The 18311-nt window shown below is 33.9% G+C and overlaps 1 protein-coding gene across 16 annotated transcripts in view; it reads left to right on the top strand.

Moving 5' to 3' along the window:
- Positions 1–18311, top strand: part of SOX5 (SRY-box transcription factor 5) — a 920340-nt gene that overhangs the window by 850696 nt on the left and 51333 nt on the right. For all 16 annotated transcript variants that reach the window (XM_074325920.1, XM_074325926.1, XM_074325925.1 and 13 more), the window contains one exon: positions 10618–10764. In XM_074325920.1, the coding sequence (XP_074182021.1) occupies positions 10618–10764 (147 nt within the window). The remainder of the gene's footprint in view (positions 1–10617; positions 10765–18311) is intronic.

The following is an 18311-nucleotide window of genomic DNA, read 5'->3' on the forward strand; positions in this document are numbered from 1 at the left end:
TTATAATATACAAAATAATATATAGTTTGATTTGATATGAACTAACACTCAATTTCTTTTTATATTGAGATCAAATGCTCACTGTTTTTAATGTTTTGATTATTATTACCCCCCTACCCCCAATCTACTGGGATAAAATGAACAATGATTTCACAAATATGAACTTAGGCAAAGATATGTGTTTGCTGTAAAAACTTCAGCTTTCCTATATTAAATGATGCATATTTGGTAACAACAGAATTATTTCCCCCTGGTAAACAAATATTTATTTTCTTATTGTTACTTTGAAAGGAAATTCAGCAGTGTTTCCCCCCCCATAAATTAAACTAATTAAAGATATGAGTATAGAAATGGATATGTAAAGCTTTGAAGAGCTTTCCAGCCAGTGGCCTCCTTACCTTGCCAAATGGAGATGTATTTACTTGTTGGTGACCTCAGGAATAGATGCAGTGTGTTCATCCTCCCACAGTAATGAAGAGCGAGTCTGGAGTGGCATAAAAAGGGTCAATCGAATAGGTCATACATCATATGGGGAGGCAGATGTTGGAACATATTGTAATGGATTACTGTGCAGTACATGAAGATAGCTTGTGGAGTATGAAAAACGAGGAGGGAGGGAGTGAATGAGAGATAAACTATCAGTTGGTGTTTTATTGCATGACTCTCACAAATTGATCTGGTCCTTTACGGAACTGCTTCAATTATAAAAGTCAAAATGTTTTTTTTTCTAACTGTTCAAAATGTATTGGTGTGTAATAAAATGAAGAAAGCCTTTTAATCCAGTACATTTGAAGTGTTTCTTATTTATATACTTTAGTATCTGCAATGTGACAGAAACAGCATGAGAGCATCCTACCTGTGAAAAAGGTCTTAAGAGTTAAATAAGTTCAAATGTATTCTTTAATTGTTAGCAGGATGTCATTTTCTCACCCTCTCAACACTCCAACCTTCATTGATAGCTCCGTATTCCATCCAAGTATCATCACACTGAGTGGGACTGAATTTGGAGTAAAATAACAAAAATGGTCTCTGTGTTATTATTTGATGATAATGGCTGTACATAAATAATATTACAGACTTTGTGCATGTATTCACTTTAGCTTTTTAATGATGAATCTGCACTTCAGCCAGACATAATAATTTACTTTTGTATTCCAGCTTTTCCAAGACCTATTACCCAGGAGTGATATGTTTAAGGATGTGTGGATCATAATAGTAGCAGTTTCTGCCATGGAGCCCCTACCAGCCAGCCCCTTATTTCCTCAGGCATGTTTTCCTCGGGCATGTTTCCTGTTTTTCTGAAGGTGGAACTTTTTTTTTCTGAAATGGATAACTTTTATTTCCCCCTGATGGCTTGTTCTCCTGCCATCTTGAACCCGCCTCTGGATGTCAGATGACCTTCCAGCCTTTTGGAGGCTCTGTCTGCTCAAGTCTTTTCCTTGTATAACCTGCTTTTGAAACACTTATATTCCAATAGCTCCAACTTGTTCTTTTTTATTTTTTAGTTTGTTTTTTGTTTGTTTGTTTTCTTTTTTTTTCGCCATTGATAATTGCTATTAGTTTTTCTCCATTTGGGCAAATCTGTATTAAGTCTTGAGTCTACTTACTCTTTCAGTTTGGTACATTTCCTTCTTGCCTTCAAGTTTCCTTAGGAATTGTGTGCAAATACAAAAGATCCTGAGTCTCCCACACTGTATGATCTGGCTCCTCCAAATGATTGTATTGTCCCTGGTACACCCAGGCTGCCACTCCTCTCATTGCCTTGGGAAACACTCCCCAGTTAGAACTTTAAGTAAGAGATGAAGTGAAAACCCTTACCAAATTCCCCCCAGGCACCTTCCACCAATCACCGTCTCCCATGGCCTATGTTAGAGCCAGTGAAGCAGCAGGAGAAATGCTTCACACCCCCAGCTCCTGCAACACTTCTATGGGTTAACCACCAAGGACTAACCAGCTATTCCCTCCTCCAAGCCTTTCATCCTTGCACAGACTAGCTGTCAACTCTGTTTAGTCTTCATTTTTCCCAGCAGTCACCATAGTGGTTCATAAAAATCATCAACTCTCAGAGCTAACTTTGGCATGCTTGTGTTTCTTAGGGGTACAAGAGCTAGTATTCTGTTGATGCACACTTAGGTTTCTTCTACTTTTCGGCTGTTGTGACTAATGCTGCTCTGACAGTGGGTGTACAATATCTGTTCCAGTCCCTGCTTTCATTTACTTTGGGTATATATCCTAGAAGTGGGATTGCTGGATCTTATGATAGTTCTGTCGAATGTTTTGATGAATTGCTATACTGTTTTCCCTAGCAGCTGCATCATTTTACATTCCCACCAGCAATGCACAAGGGTTCCAGTATCGCCACATCTTCACAAATTTTTGTTATTGTCTGGTTTTTTGACAGCCATCCTATTTTGAAATGGTATCTTTTTTTGGTTTTCATTTGCATCCAGGTATTTTGAAGGTATGTTTGTCAAGACGGGAGAATGAAACGTTTTATTAAATACTTCATTAGCTTAATTTATAAAATGTAGATTTTTATAAATTTGGCCTGTGAGTTTCTAGTTGCACTTTTGCTGTGGGATCCAGTAAATTTAAGGCCTATCCTATTTTTCTTAGTATATACTTGAACAACATCAAAAGGAAGAGCTGACAATGTTAGGGTAAAAAATCCATGTTTAAACTCAAGTTGCTTTAAAATTTTTTCGTGAAGAAACATTGTGAAAAATAATGTGCAAAGCAAATTTATTCACATTGAAACATGCTGATATGTTTTGAAAGATTTTCTCCAGTTCATTAGTTTCTCTTTAAACTCCACATTTAAGTTACATTAAGAAGCTGAAATTAAGCTATAAAGATAACACTTATGGAGCCTTGAAATTGCTTTCTGAATTTTTCCTCACAAACGTTATTTTTGTCCCTTCTCTTAAAAAAACAAACAAATGCTTTTCTTACACATCACATCTAACATATATCTTTGAAGTTTGATTTAAACTTTAGTAGTACATATTTACCTATTTTTAAAATCATAATGTGACAATGCACACATTTTAAAATCTCTAATCCAAATAGTTACACATTGAATATATGTGAACTTTGATTGCCAGATTTTAACCCATGCACTTTAAAATACACACCTGCCATTTTTGTGCATATATTTGAACTTCAAGTACAAATATTGATCAGGGAGTTTTAAGCTCTATAATGTTCTTTTTGAAAATTCAAGTCTATATGTGTTTGCTTATGCAAGAGTTTAGAAATGGCTACTAATTTTTGAGGGAGGGCTTTCTTGATCACCAAAGGTGATAAAAGGACTTTAACTTTCATTGGTATACCTATTTAAATTATTGGGATAAATTAAAACAACCTCATTGGTCTCATTTGTTTAAATTTTGAAAATGTGTACAATTTATTTATAGTTATAGTTAGTACACCTCTTTTTTCCTCTCTTTTATGTATTGGTGTTTGATATGAGATTTCATTTGGGGAAAATGATTCTACTTATAAAAATAATTTTAAACAATTTTAGCAAAAACTATATTAAATGGTTGTACAGTCTGTTAGCTATCTCCATTCAGATAATAGCAATGTAAAGGTCCACAAGTTTTCTTAAAGAATCAGTATGTTTTACCATATGGCACTTAGGAAAGACAACGTTTTCGGTCATAATTTTCATGTATTTTTTTTTTTCTTTAAGTAATTTTTGTACCCAGCTCTCCTATCTAGGGTGATGAAGATAGTGATATAGGCAAAAGAGATGTGGGGAGTCAGAAGAGGGGAGAGGGTAAGGATGAAGAGAGAATGGTGGACATGACTTATTTTGTACTGTTTTCCCATTAAAACATGAATGTTCCTGTTTCTTAATCCATGCCTGCAGTAAGGGGTAGATAAGATGATTGGATCAAACCATGTACTGTAATATGCTATTGGCTCCTGAGTAATTGTCAGTGTGTACAATTACTGTGCCTTTACTTAGATTTTTTTCACACAAAAGGGAGACCTGGAAATAGATCCCAGTTCAAAAAGAAAATTAAGCTTTGACCTAACCAATAAAAAAGTCCCAAAGAACAACTTACATCTACTAACAACCATACCTCCTACTAAATTAGAGAGTAAAATTAGAGAGTAAATACCTTTTTACTCTCTAAATAATAATTATTTAAGGTTCAGTAAGTAGTTTATATCCACTTATCAGAAATAAGGCATTCTCATTTGTCTTTCCCAAAATATTTAAGAATATCTATATGCTTAAACTCTCTGTTCTATCGTCTTTTAAAAGGGTAATTTTTTTTTCTAATAATCTTTACCTATTTTTTTTCTGTTCATGATTCCAAAATGACTTTCTCACTATTAAAATTATGGCTACAATGAGTGTATTATACTAACTTTTTTTCTTATGCTGATAAAATTTTGAAAAACATTTTCTTTGTCACTTTTTAACTAAATGAGGTGAATGTATCAATGAGTTTTCTCAACATCACTGATAAGCCTTTTCCCCCCAATTCTTCAAATAGTAAAAACATGCCAATTTCTTTTCCAGATTTTTAATTTTTTAGTCACTATCGTTATTAAATTTATATTAAATATGTACTGGAGATATATATTTATTAAAAATAAATGATATCATTTTATGCAGTTCATTTCTGCCTTTATTCATTTCTGCTTTTCCTTCTAGGATTTTCTGAGAAAGCATTAAATAATAGAAACATAATCCCTGCCTTCAAGGAGTTTACTAGTCAGTAAATGGTTTGAGGGAACAAATAGTGATATTTTCTCCAGTACCTAATGCTTTGAATCCAAATACTCCAGATGTCAGTTAGGTACTAGGCTAGTAGCCAATGTGAAAAGTTGTGTTTTGAGCAATTTGGGGAAAATAACCTATTAGGGAAAGATGATAGGAATTTACCATCTCAAGGAATTAATGAAATAATATACCTCAGAATTTAAATAGGCTGTTTTGTGGAATTTGTTCACCCCTAATACTGACAAGTACTAACCACCAGCTTAGAATGTGTGTGTAAAATGCTTACCTTCGTGATAAAATACAATAGTATCTCACTGTGGTTTACAAGCCATGTCATCCAAATACAACTGTACTATTTTCCCCATATTAGCAATTAATTAATTAGTGCAAGTTAATTAGTACTATTACTTGTACTAATTAATTAGTACAAGTTAAATTTGTTATTTATCATCCCATCAGACTTTTTTTGACCCTACCCTGGACCATTACAGCTGAACAAAAAGAATGCCTACTAATTAACTGTCAGCCCACTGCATTACAAGAAAAAAAAATACTGACTAGGTTTGCCTAAGATAAATACAATTCAAGCTCATGTTGTTATAGATACAGTGTGATGTTCTTAATACTTGAAGAGGTGTTTAATGAGCTATACTTTAGGAGAAGCCCATGACTGAATAGTTCTAGCATTTACTATACAATACAAAATTACAGGAAAATTTCTATGTGTGACTTACTTCTTTTTCAGAAAAAAAAAAGAAAATGTATGTGTTTTGGCTGTTTTACAAAGATAATACAATGACTATATATACTAATGAGAATGGGTGATAGGTGAATACTTACCTATCTATTATATTTATGATACCTATGAAATGAAGACTTTGTATCAATTATACTATTCATCCTGTTCTTCTGTTTATTTTTTCTTTTCCCCAATTAGTATTTACTTAGAATCAGTTTTGCCCTCTTCATTTTCACAACTGTTATTTCAACTCAAGTTATTGCAATTATCACTACTAAAATTTAATAACCTCATAACTGATAATCTTGTCTTATTTTAGTTAAAAACATCATATATATTGCTCTCAAACAGTCAGTGGCTTTTTCTTGCCTACATATTAAATTTAAACTCTTTTGCCTGTATTTCAAGCTTTCCTAGAAATTGACTTAGCCTACATATCTAGTACTATTTTACTCTTCCCAAGCAGGGTATGCACTCAGTTTGGTGGTCGTCCTTTCTACCTCCTCCTCTCTACCACTCACTGTCCCACACTATCCTCTGTATTCCCTTTGCAACAACTGGCTCCCTCCTGCTCCTGTGCCTTTCTTTAAATTATTGTTTGTTCCTAGAATGTCACCTCCATTTTTATGCCCAGCTTAGCTACATCTCTTTTATGAAAATATATCAGAATGTATTAGCTCACTTTCTTTTCTTCACACCTTTAACAGTGGCATGCAGTTATAGTACACTTACAGTTTCATTGTTTCATGTTTATCAGTCTTTACTTAGGGAAGAAACTGTGTTTATACCTTTTCTGTATCCTCCTGTATACCTACTATAGTCCAGAGTATATAGTAGGATGTCAGCACATATATATTAGCTACTTAGTTTCTTTCTTGGCATATTTAACTTAATAATTATTACTTATTGATCAAACATTCTTTGCCATATGTTTTTCTGAATGTTTTGTATACATTATGCAATTTGTTTCTCAGCAACCCTGCTATGCTCAGTTTTATTTATCCCTGAATTTACAGATTAAGGATTTGTGCCTCAGTATAGTTGCCCAAGGTCACTAGCTCAGAGCTGGGATTAGAATTGAGGTTTGCTTTACTTTTAACTGCTCCACTAGAAGTACAAACCATAGTACTTGAAGGAGCTTAAAATGCTGAAAGACAAAAATGTATGTTTATAGAACAATTTGAGACAAAAGTGAGAGTTACTTACATGTACATATATAAACCTACTTAGGAACATATGAGCACCAAGAAGATACTAAGTAATCAATGGATAGATTTAATTTAATCTTATGTGATTGTTTCCTTTATTAAAAAAATCATTTTCTGGGGTAACCAGATGGCTCAGTTGGTTAAAGTGCATGCTCTTAACAACAAGGTTGCTGGTTCGATTCCCGCATGGGCCAGTGAGCTGCGCCCTCCACAACTAGATTGAAGAACAATGACTTGGAGCTGATGGGCCCTGGAGAAACACACTGTTTCCCAATATTCCCCAATCAAATTAAAAAAAAAATCATTTTCTGAAGTAGGACAAGGATGGGGGAGGGAAAAGGAAGAAGTATGCAATATTTTAAGTCATAAAAAGACTAGAAAGCCTAATGCTCTGTGGCATTGGGTATTAGAGATCAAAACAAATCTATAACACATTAGTTTCCAGATAAGAGTCAAGTTATTCTACAAATTATTCTGTTAGTCTGGTTAACTTCATGATATGAGTGCTCTATGTAAGCTTTAGCTTTTTATGTTTAGGGTCTCTCAATTTGTTTCTGATGTTTAGAACAGCTTAAGTGATAAAGTATATTTATCATAATATATCTCATATTTAACTCTGGGTTTTATCTGCCATTCTTTAAAGAAAAATGTTAGCCAGATTTTGTTTTAAATTAGATATAGATAGATAGATAAATAGATATAGATGCAGATATAGATATAGATTATAGATGTAGATCTCTCTCTCTCTCTCTCTCTCTCTCTCTCTCTCTATATATATATATATATATATATATATATATATATATATATGATATGTAAGTGGGATATATAGTTTACAGGATGCTTGTTCCTTTGGGTGGCTTTACAGTCTCCACTATATTTCGCTCCTTCACTCTCAACAAGGTCAACCAGCCAGTAGTTCTGTGATTGTAGACCTCACGCAGTACAGACACCGATTAGTATTCCTGATTTTGCCTCAAGAGCATATAATACATGAAATAAAATATTAATTACCTCTTGATTCTCTTGTTTTAAAGTCAGTCAACACACACATTTTAATGGATAGACAGATGAACTTAATTTTTGAAAGGTTGAATTAAAACAAGTCACAGGAGCATTTTTTTTTGGTAAGTTGCCCACCCTTACATATATCGCCACGTATGAGAAACAATGTCAACCTCTTTAAATCCACTGAAATTTCCTGTTAACTTGTGAAAAGCTAAATTTGGATCTAGCACTATTAAATTGGGAAAGAATAGCTCTATATATTGCCCCCTTGCATAGAGAAAGTCAAATATGAGGAAGGGGCTATGGAACACTGAAAGGAATGAAGAGCTACCAGTGTCAGCTGCACTCTGATTGAGTAGCAGACTTATGAAATCTTCATCGTAGATTACTTTATATCTCTGTATCCTGTAGAAATACCAGTAAGGTGGATTATGCTATACTGCTCTTGCAGAAATATTTATGTACGTAGGTTCATCTATTTTTCAAACCTAGTTTCTTCCTTTTCTACTAAAAAGCATTTTTTAGGACAGTTTCACTTAAATAAATCTTAATTCATATTTAAAAGCATGAAACATAATAAATTTATTTGAATGAGGGAAGAACATAAATGATTTTATTTCAAGTGTATACCTTCTTCAACTTTTATAATCAGTAATGTGTTTCAGAGTATATGTACACTTTTGTTTTTAATAGTAATTCTTATACTTCTTTAGAACATATAAATCAGTCTATAGTGATTGATATTTAAACATTGAATACCTTTTATGTGTTATTGGTTCATCTATTTATTTAAAAATGAATAGTCAATCATTTTCGATATTATGAAATAATTCTTTATAATCTAAATTTTAATAACTCTTTTGTTCACATTTTCTTTATTATCTAAATTTTTTTTAGACATTTTAAATCTCATGTCATCAGTAATTATGAAACGATCTTATTTTTTAGTGTACACTATACCAGTAATGTATTGTTTTCCTCTAGGAATAATACCCACTGGAATCATTTTCAAAGACAAAGCTATAATATACAATACAATATAAAATTTATCATATTTAATAGAGGTATTTAGCCAGTTTTTAAAAATACATATATTTTCTTTTAATTTAGTGTCAGTACACGTTTTTTTGTTTTTTTTTTAATTAAAGTTTATTGGGGTGACAATTGTTAGTAAAGTTACATAGATTTCAGGTATACAATTCATATTTTACTGGACAGAATTTTAATTTGCAAAGTTGTATCCTAGGATAATTGGTTATTTTCTTAATGACTTCATTAAACACTTCAGGATGATGACAGAAAAAAATAATTTTTGAATTGTGGAATATCATGCATTGGTTTTCAACACAAATGTGGGAAATGGATCAACTTTGATACTTAAAATAATAATAAACTCCCAGTCATCATATTTGACATCATATTCTTTTATTCTTTATGGCATCCAAACCTTATTCTTTTCTGTGATTGTCTAACATAAGAAATAATATAATTATTTTAACACAAAATGGGAGAAGGGACAATCATTATTGATAGTATAAAAATACTTCTCTTGCGTTTCATTTCTTTGTCTGGAATATATCTTCCATTACTTGGCATTAAAAAAAACATAATTTTTATCAATAATTCTAATGTCCTTTTTGCATTTAGACCATAGTATCTGGACATTGAACAATGTATGTGTATTTTCATGTAAATATGAACCTGTCTTCAGTTTTCGTTATTTAATTTATAGAGAGACCCTCCTTAGCAGGGTTGGTGGTGTCCCTGAGCAGTTTTATCCTTTAAAATTTATCTGTAAGAGAAAAATCAAGATAATCCAGAGAACTATTTCACAGTACTTTCCCTTGAAAGCCATTTTCTTTAGCATTGGTCTTTTCATTATAGAAGTTCTAGCTTGCATAGTAAATGCTATCCATGGAATCTCAAGACAAATGAGAAACAGGAACTTGGGTGGATACACGCACGCGCGCGCGCACACACACACACACACACATAAATAATAATTCCTTCCCCATCCATATTTTAAAATTTTCACAATCTGCTAAATGAAGGTGAGGAGTATTAATCTAAATGTTTGATATGAATATTTGAATCTAAAACAACCTCCTTTTTTTTAAGATACTATAACATACAGCTGCTATCAAAGTAAAAATGTTGTTTATTACTAAATTGACTTGTTGAAAAATATTTTATTGGTTATTTAATAAGAATTATTATGTGATGGCTTAGTGGAAGAGTGTGTATTTTAGACGGTATTCCTTAAAACCCTAATCCTCAAGATAATTTCACGTTTGTCTGTGTGTATATATCATGAAGTAAAGTGGACTTCTGGAAAGCATCCAGTTAATTTTTATCAATATAGGTAGACTGACCAGATAATGTTTTTGAAATACATTCCTTCTATTCTCTCTCAATGGCTTTTTTGTATTTCTATACAACTAATGATCAAAAGAAAATTGTTACAGGTACCCATTTTAACAAGTCAAAGAAAGAAGGTACAGGGTTTGAACAATATGGATTATAATAAAATTACTTTGTCTATGAAGCTGCATTCTTTTGTAACACACTGGGTAAAATTTAGAATAGAGCCAAAAGAGGTCTTGACCATATGATGATATACTTGCCTCCCACAGACTTTGGGAAAAAGTATGATAAATATGGATGACTATTATTTGCTTGGGGTCCCTGGACATACTGAAGCTGAAATTCCTTATGTATGATATTTGTCATTTCTCCCGAGAAGTAAGTCGTGAAGATTGAAGTGACAGCTTCTTTCTTTACATATTTCAGAACACTAACCAAAAATACCCATAGGGAAAAAAAAAATACCACATCTGAATATAGGTGCTTTCTGAGAGAATCATTTCTTTTATTACTGATAGTCTTTATTTTTCCTCTCTATCTCTCTTTTTCTTCTGTAGCAGTTATATGCTGCCCAGCTAGCTGCAATGCAGGTATCTCCAGGAGGAAAGCTCCCAGGCATACCGCAAGGAAACCTTGGTGCTGCTGTATCTCCTACCAGCATTCACACAGACAAGAGCACAAACAGCCCGCCGCCCAAAAGCAAGGTACCCTTTTGAAGAAGCTACATATTTTATCATTTAGACTTTGACTTGTCATTCAGTGACATTTATTGAGTATCTATTATTTCCCAGCAACTCAGTCTTATAAAGAATTATAGATAAAGTACAGTGGATGTTACGAGGACAGAGAGATTACCTTCAGTGAGAGATCCTGGGAAGGGTTTCCAAAAGAAGGGACAACTGAAGTAACATTTAAAATATGAGTACAATTAGAGCATACAGAAAGTATTTGATTTAAATATCAATAACTGTTACAATGTGATACACTATAGATATAATTTTAGATATAGCATTCATCCAATGAGATTATCCTGTAAAGATATGAAGACAATAACAGTGTTAGAAGTAAGACTGTTTAGAAATAGTTTTGTTTGGGGAACAAAAGAAACATTTACTGAGAGAGCATGGAAAAGAACAGGGCAATAATTGTTTCTTGGCTTAGAAGAAGAAAGATGCAGAAAAATTAATTTGAAAACTTTTTGTGTTTCTGAAGATCTTACTTGCATGATGAGATATGAATATATTAAACGTCCTATGAATGAAGTAAGAAGAGCAATCATAAGTAGTTTTCTGTGAGATTACTTGGAGAAATAATCACACATATTTTCTATTAAAAACTATTCAGCAAAAAACTAACCCAGTTAATGTAACCCCAAAATAACAATGTTTTTGTCGTATGCTGAATTACTTAGAAAATTGCTTCTGTTCTTCATTTCATGAATGCCGTTCTCAAATGTCTAAAGAGTTAACAATTTAAGACTAATCATAACAGTTGAAAAAATACACCGAGAAAAATATTAGAAAATATTGAAAGAGAAAAAAATCCAAGAAATGTTTAAATCCTCCAGTGCCCTGGCAGATGCTTTTCACAGTTACCGTATTAATCCAGAGAGAAAATTGGGAAAGAGAAAGGATCAGTTGGGAAAGTGCACTCCAGCCTTTATCTTCTCAAAACTCCAAAGTCCTTTGCTGTGCTATTAAGAGATAAATATATTTGGAAGTATAACTTGACCCGGACAAGGACCTTAGAACCTGATGCGCCAGCAATATGAGCAAATGTATAGTGCAAAATATTGTACACACTACTGTGACATTAGGAAATATACATACACCATTTCTAAGATCTCATTCAGCTGTGTTATGGACCTTGCATGTTATGTGCATAATATATACCTAAGGCCTGGTCGGCTTTTCTTTATAATGATAGCAGAATATACATTTTTAAAGCTTGGTAATAATTATAACATTTATTTAATAAGATTTGATTTTAAAGCAGTGATATTTTGGTGTCTCCATGGACCAGCTGTTTTAATATATTACATGTACAGGCTAACTTTGAATAAAATAAATAGCTGTAGTGGCACAGTCATTGTCACATACAAATAACTCTGTGAGGTATTGGTCTCTGTTTTTTTCCTTGATTTATTAACGTGATTTTACCTCCTGCTTTATAATGATGCTTTACATTAGAACATTTCATTTTCTTACTTATGTATAATTTTTTTTAAATTAGCATTAATGTCTTCTCCCCAAATCACTTAATCATGAAGCTTTTGATGTTAGTTAACATCATGCATTCATTCATTCACTCATTCATCCATCCAGGTATTTATGGAGCAGTTGCTACAGTGATACTTTCTTAGGTAAACATGGCAAATGTCAAAGTAACTGAAGGTTTGCTTTGCCAAGATTGGGGCATTTCTTTATGCACTATATGGTTCTAAACATTGACAGAACCCCATAGACTAGGTACAAAGACTGATTATTTAAGTAATATTAGAATTCTGCCACATTTTATGGTTTCATATACCTCTGTTTATTTAGTACTAATGAAAAAGTGGACTGTGTTTATTTTGCTATGATTACACATAATTTAGCAAATATATTTATAAAGTTCAGTTACTGTTTGAAAATTAGCCCTCATGAATCTTCTGTCATACGAAGTTTAATAAAACTGTGGAAGTTGCATATCCTTCGATCTGCAATTATTATAAAATACATAAAAATTTAACAACGGGTAAAGTGCTCCTTTTTAAGTAACAACAATAATTTGATGAAATATGTTCTTTCTTGGCTCAGTGTCCTCGTGCATGCTGTCTACAACTTCTCTTATTGTCAGAAAAAAATGTCTTAAATGTGCTTGTGTTTTAGCTCAGCAGTAAAGTTTAGTGGGTTAAAAACAACCAGACCAATAAATATTACTATTGTCATTTTAAGGAAGAACATAGCCAAAATAGTAAAACCAACAGTAAACAAAGAAGACCCATTACAAAGCACAAATTTAGTTTTTTGCAGCCTGGAATTGACATTTGTACATAGTGTAATAAATATTTTGACCTCACAAAGTTATTTAACTTATATATAATGACTGTCATTTATTATAATATTTTTATTTGATATGATTAATTCTTAGTATCGTGGGGGTATTTTCTGTGTGCTTTATTAATGAATTTTCATGTCTATATTGCTATGTTACAGAATTATTTTATTAAATGGCTGTGTGCTGTCTGCATACTTATGTGGCATAAACCAAATTGATGGTTTACCTTGAAAGTACATGCATTGTTTGAAACAATGGAATCATAAGCCACATCCATGTGATGATGTAAGGAAAATGATCTTATTGGCAGCTGTCAAAACTCAACCATGTTCCCTGGGTTTTATCGCCTGCCCTTCTTCCTAGGTGTGCCTTTGCCTTTGCCTCACAACTCTAGAGAAGGACACAAACAAAACTTATTTGCAATTTGCAAAAAACGGAAGGGGAGAATCAAAAGGAGGGGGCTCCAAAAGACTGTAAAATTGTACAGCATGAGTCCTCTGATGCATGCTGTTTTCAATCTGCTGTGTGCCAGTTGGAGGCTTGGGGAGTGTGTGCGCGCGAGAGAAAGGATAATGCTGAGAAATGATAGAGTGGCTGTGACCTCCAAGCTCAGCCTGGAAATCCAAGACATTGATTTCACTTAGCATTCCTGCTGAGAAATCTGGCGGAGTTCAGTTGTAATAAAAGAACAAGATTCTGTTCTAATGGTAATGGCGTATGACAGACATATCACTTTGTCTGTCCTCAGCACCAGAGAGAGGAGAATTGGAGAAAGGTCACCTGACCTGCCTGTGGTATTGTAGGGGTGCTGTACTGAGCTTTGAACTGCCTCCTAGGAACATAATTATTTATAATATTAAATGATAAAGAAACCTTTAGAGGACTCACAGTGAACCTCTAAAAACTACACACGGGAATTGTGTTCAGTAAATGTGAAAACATGAAAAGGAATCTGGTCTCTTCAAAATCTGCATCGGAGAATACGGATAGAGTTGCTTATTGAGTTATACATGAGTATGTCCTTGAACTTATTGTTTGTGAACTGTTTTCATTAATGCCTGACATATTGTCATTGGTTAACTTTTCTTTCTTTCTTTTTTTTTTTAATGCTTTGATTGTATTAGGCACAAGCCAAGAAAAGTGCTTTTTTTTTTTTTTACATAATCTGTTTTGCCAAAGATTCGAAATTCAGATCATCAGCAGATTTTTAAAGTTTCTCAGCTGTTACATAAAATCTTAATACATGTACACGTGTCTCATCAGCAGTTATTTAATTTTTTATTCTGTCAATTCTCTCCAGTACTATCTCTTTTTCATTGACCAGAAAAAGGAAATATATTTAATTCTTCAGAGTCTTCAGAGATATTCTAGTAGCTGATATGTGTCCTCACAGCTGTGTTTATGGCTAAATATTGGTAAATAATGTTGAATGAAAGTATGAAATCTTGAACTTTTGTGCCCAAGAAATTGTGTTTAAAGGAAATTTTAGAAATAATTCTACTTCTCCTATTGAGGAAAATTATTTAATTATGGTATTGTTTAGCGATATTGGTCCTTGAATCTCATATACAATATTGTTGCTTTGAATCTGCTTATATTTCTTAATTTGTTTATTGTTTATGATTCTGCCACAGTATGGACACAATACATTCAGTGACTTTCATTTCTGTACCACATATTTCTTTATTTAAATGGTTTTCTGTATCATTTGCTGCAGTCTTTTAAGAACCTCGATTGCCTTTGCCTTGTGATCGTAATTGATCTCTTTGATAACATTAGTTTTGTCAGCATAAGATATTTTTTAATAATAGAATTAAAATCAGCCTTAAATTAGTTCTTTTGGGAAGAGAGCGTTTTTACGCAGTTTCACACATAGCTCACACAATTGTTGGTAATAAATAGGCTTATCATCCCATGTTATCAGGAAGTCTTCATATGTGATAGAGGTACGAACCACCTGAACTTCATATTTTAAGTGTTTTTCCTTTGCAAAAGTAGCCATCTCTTGGGAAAAATACAAGGGCAACTTGTAAATACTAGTAAGTGTCTCTTGGTATCTAATGAGAATTTATATATCGCCTGCAGTAACCAAGAGTAGTTAGTTTGAAAAGCTGATGATAAGGCAGAATTCCTGGGTGCTTTTCTTTTAACCTTGCTCTGACCCTAGTCATACCCCTGATCCAGTTGTGGCTCTATCAATGACAGGAGCACATAGATTGTCTGAATCAATTTTTTGGGTTCTTTTCAAGTACTTCTGGCTGTGATGTTCCCATTTGCTCAGCAGTAGCACCTGGGAGTTATGACAAGAAAAAGAAATATTTTTGCAACAAGCCAGAAACAGTTCTGGCCAGCTTACCAGACAGAATCAGATTCTTCAGCTGCAATATCCTTGGAAATATTGCTTTGAATTCAGAAGCAAGAAGTGGAGCTCTATTTTCATCTGATCCTCTTTCAGAGGCACAGTAATGAAGATATCTTCTGCTTTGGTAGCCACGTGCTTGTGTTAGTGATGTTAGAAGCGCCAATGACTCCTATCAGGGTCCCTATTTTTAGCTGTGATGGTACCAGTCACATAGTTTCATGCTCTCAAGTAAGCATTATGTCAACACACACTGATCTGCAGGGTAGAACTTTGTAGTTTAATAGTATGAGTCACAAACTGTGGTTCACATACACACAAGATTACTTAGCAATATGTTGGATGAGAAATCAGAGGATAATCCTGATTCATCTTAATTGAAAATGAGTTCTAACAGGAGATTTGGGAAATAAAGCTTTTTTTCCTAGCTTTGAGACAGTGTTCTATATAGTACCAAGGGGAGGGTGAGGCTGAACACAAAACGTGCACATGCAGCGTAACCACAGCTCAGTCAAACCACCACCCACGCTAACTATAAAAACACTGTTTTTAATATTTGACGAAAGCGTCCTTTCAAGATAAAGCACAAGACATCAAAGAGATTTCATAATTTTGCAACAGAGAAGTGCTAAGGCCTCCACAGGAGTAGTTCCATGATGAAAAGTTCAAAAAGCACTGCTCAATGTAACTATAACTTCGTGTAGTGTTTTCCACATTTTATCTGGCCGTGAAAATTTTTGAGTAGTAGTAGCTGCTAAGATGTAATTTCCAAAATGTAGAAGTCCCTTAAATACTGCATTTGACTTGTTCTTAGAGCCTTCCAGGTCAAAATCTCACACATTTATTACTCACCACACAGGGATAGAAATGTAGTATTTTTAAGTAATCCACAATGCTTAAATACTATTAATAAAAGAGCAGCTGCCATCCATCTATATATGTAAGCTCAAATAAAATCACTGATCCATCCTGAAACTATTGGACCTGATATATTTTAGCTTTCATTTCTCCTAAAACTCCAGAGAAAGGGATGTTAGTCTGAGCTAATCATAACTACATACAAATTGGCCATTTTCTATTCTTATGCGTTAAACACTGTCTGGTATATCAATTAAATGCTAGAATCTCCCTAATACCTTGCTCTGTACAGCTGCTTTGTGCTTTGTTGAATAGCTGTTGAACACTCCTCTCGCTGTCGTATTTCAATATCTGTAAAATAACTATGTTGTGAGCCTTAGAGATGTGATATGCCTGTGTCATACACAAGAGGTGAATTCATTTGAGAAAAATCACCCCATAGTGTTAAACTGTAAATGTGGCCCGTTATCATTATCATAATTTCCAGGGTGGGACCTATTTACTGTGGGTATAACATAGTCTCCCTGTCATTTTAAATCAAATAGTTTTCTTTTTGTAGTCCCATGTTGCCAAACTGAAATATGTTAAATGAAGTGTTATCAACAGAACTCCTGTGATGAGCCTCCTTCTTTCCTTTGTGTCTGAATTCAGTTGACAGGATTCGCAAACAGCTAGGTACTTAAACAGAGGCTTTTCTGCGGGCAGTGGTATTAAATATACAAATAGGCCATTCAATGATATATTCTTATGACCCAGGAAGCAGGGGGTTCGTCACTTTGTAACATAAAACCAAAAATGATAAAACAGAGAGATAGAGTAGTCATATTATTGACATTTTTTAAAAAGGTGAAATATACAGAGGGAGTTAGGTAATGTCCTGAATTCAGTTGGACCGGCCTATGCTTCCCAGGGTACTGATTTTTGTCTTGAACATAGCAGCCCGCTCTCATGAGCCAGGTCAAAGTGTTTGAATAATGCGAACCAAGAAGATGGGAGCATGTACAGACCCAGGAAGAGCCACACAGTCACATTTTCTAAGTGTCAGTGGCCCTCTAAAATAGGTCCAAGCTGAAACAGATTCACCATGCAATTAAAGCATTTTAATTCTAAAACCAGACAGTTAACACCTAAATAGTATAAGGAAGAAAAAAAGAACAATATGAAAAGATCTTCCTATTACAGGAGTGAATATCATGGCTAAACATGTGTTGAACAAAAACTTGCACGGCCAACGCTTTTCTAAAAGAAAATGTTTATCGGGACCGATGCTAGCCAGAAAAAGACTAGGTCCCGGGGAATGTGGTATAAACCACCAGCAGCAGCTTCACGGAGAAGACATGTGGTCCACATCCTGGGGTTGACAGGGCTCTTTTATACAAACAGTGTCCGGAAGGAAGATGTAAGTTGCTTTGAAAGAATTTGCATTGGCTGTAGATAGAGGGTGGGAGAAGATGAAGCGGGGATCGTTGTGGGATGGATAGGTGCATAGCACCTAAGGAAGAAGTGTTTGCTCTTTTGGATTGGTTGTGGGCAACAGTCTGGCAACATCATAGGGTAGCAGCACCAGGTGGTCAGCTATTCGCTGTTGTCTCTAGAAAATTGCAAAAATAATCACCTGGAAGTTAAGTCCAAGTTTCAACATACATTTGGGGATGTTATCAGACTTTTGTTGGTTTGTGCCCCCAGCTGTTAACTCATTAACCTCGCTTGTCTCTTCCTTCCACCCTCAGGCCTGCTGTAATTTAATTTAGGACATCTCAGAATTTTCTCCTTGTCACATGATGTCAGAGAATTAATACGTCAGAGAATGAGAAAGCAAAAGCACACTTCTGTTATCTTTTAGGGAATCATTTATCATTTTAGCTTCCTAAAGCATACTTCAAATTAATTAAAATATTTTATTTCCTATCCTAAATTATTGATCAGAGCCTCAACTGAGCTACTGATTTTTGACCTTTTTTCACCCCTTTATCCCCGACCTAGCTTGAAACTGTT

The sequence above is a fragment of the Rhinolophus sinicus genome, linkage group LG02 (genome assembly GCF_036562045.2).
Source record: "Rhinolophus sinicus isolate RSC01 linkage group LG02, ASM3656204v1, whole genome shotgun sequence".
Taxonomy (NCBI): domain Eukaryota; kingdom Metazoa; phylum Chordata; class Mammalia; order Chiroptera; family Rhinolophidae; genus Rhinolophus; species Rhinolophus sinicus.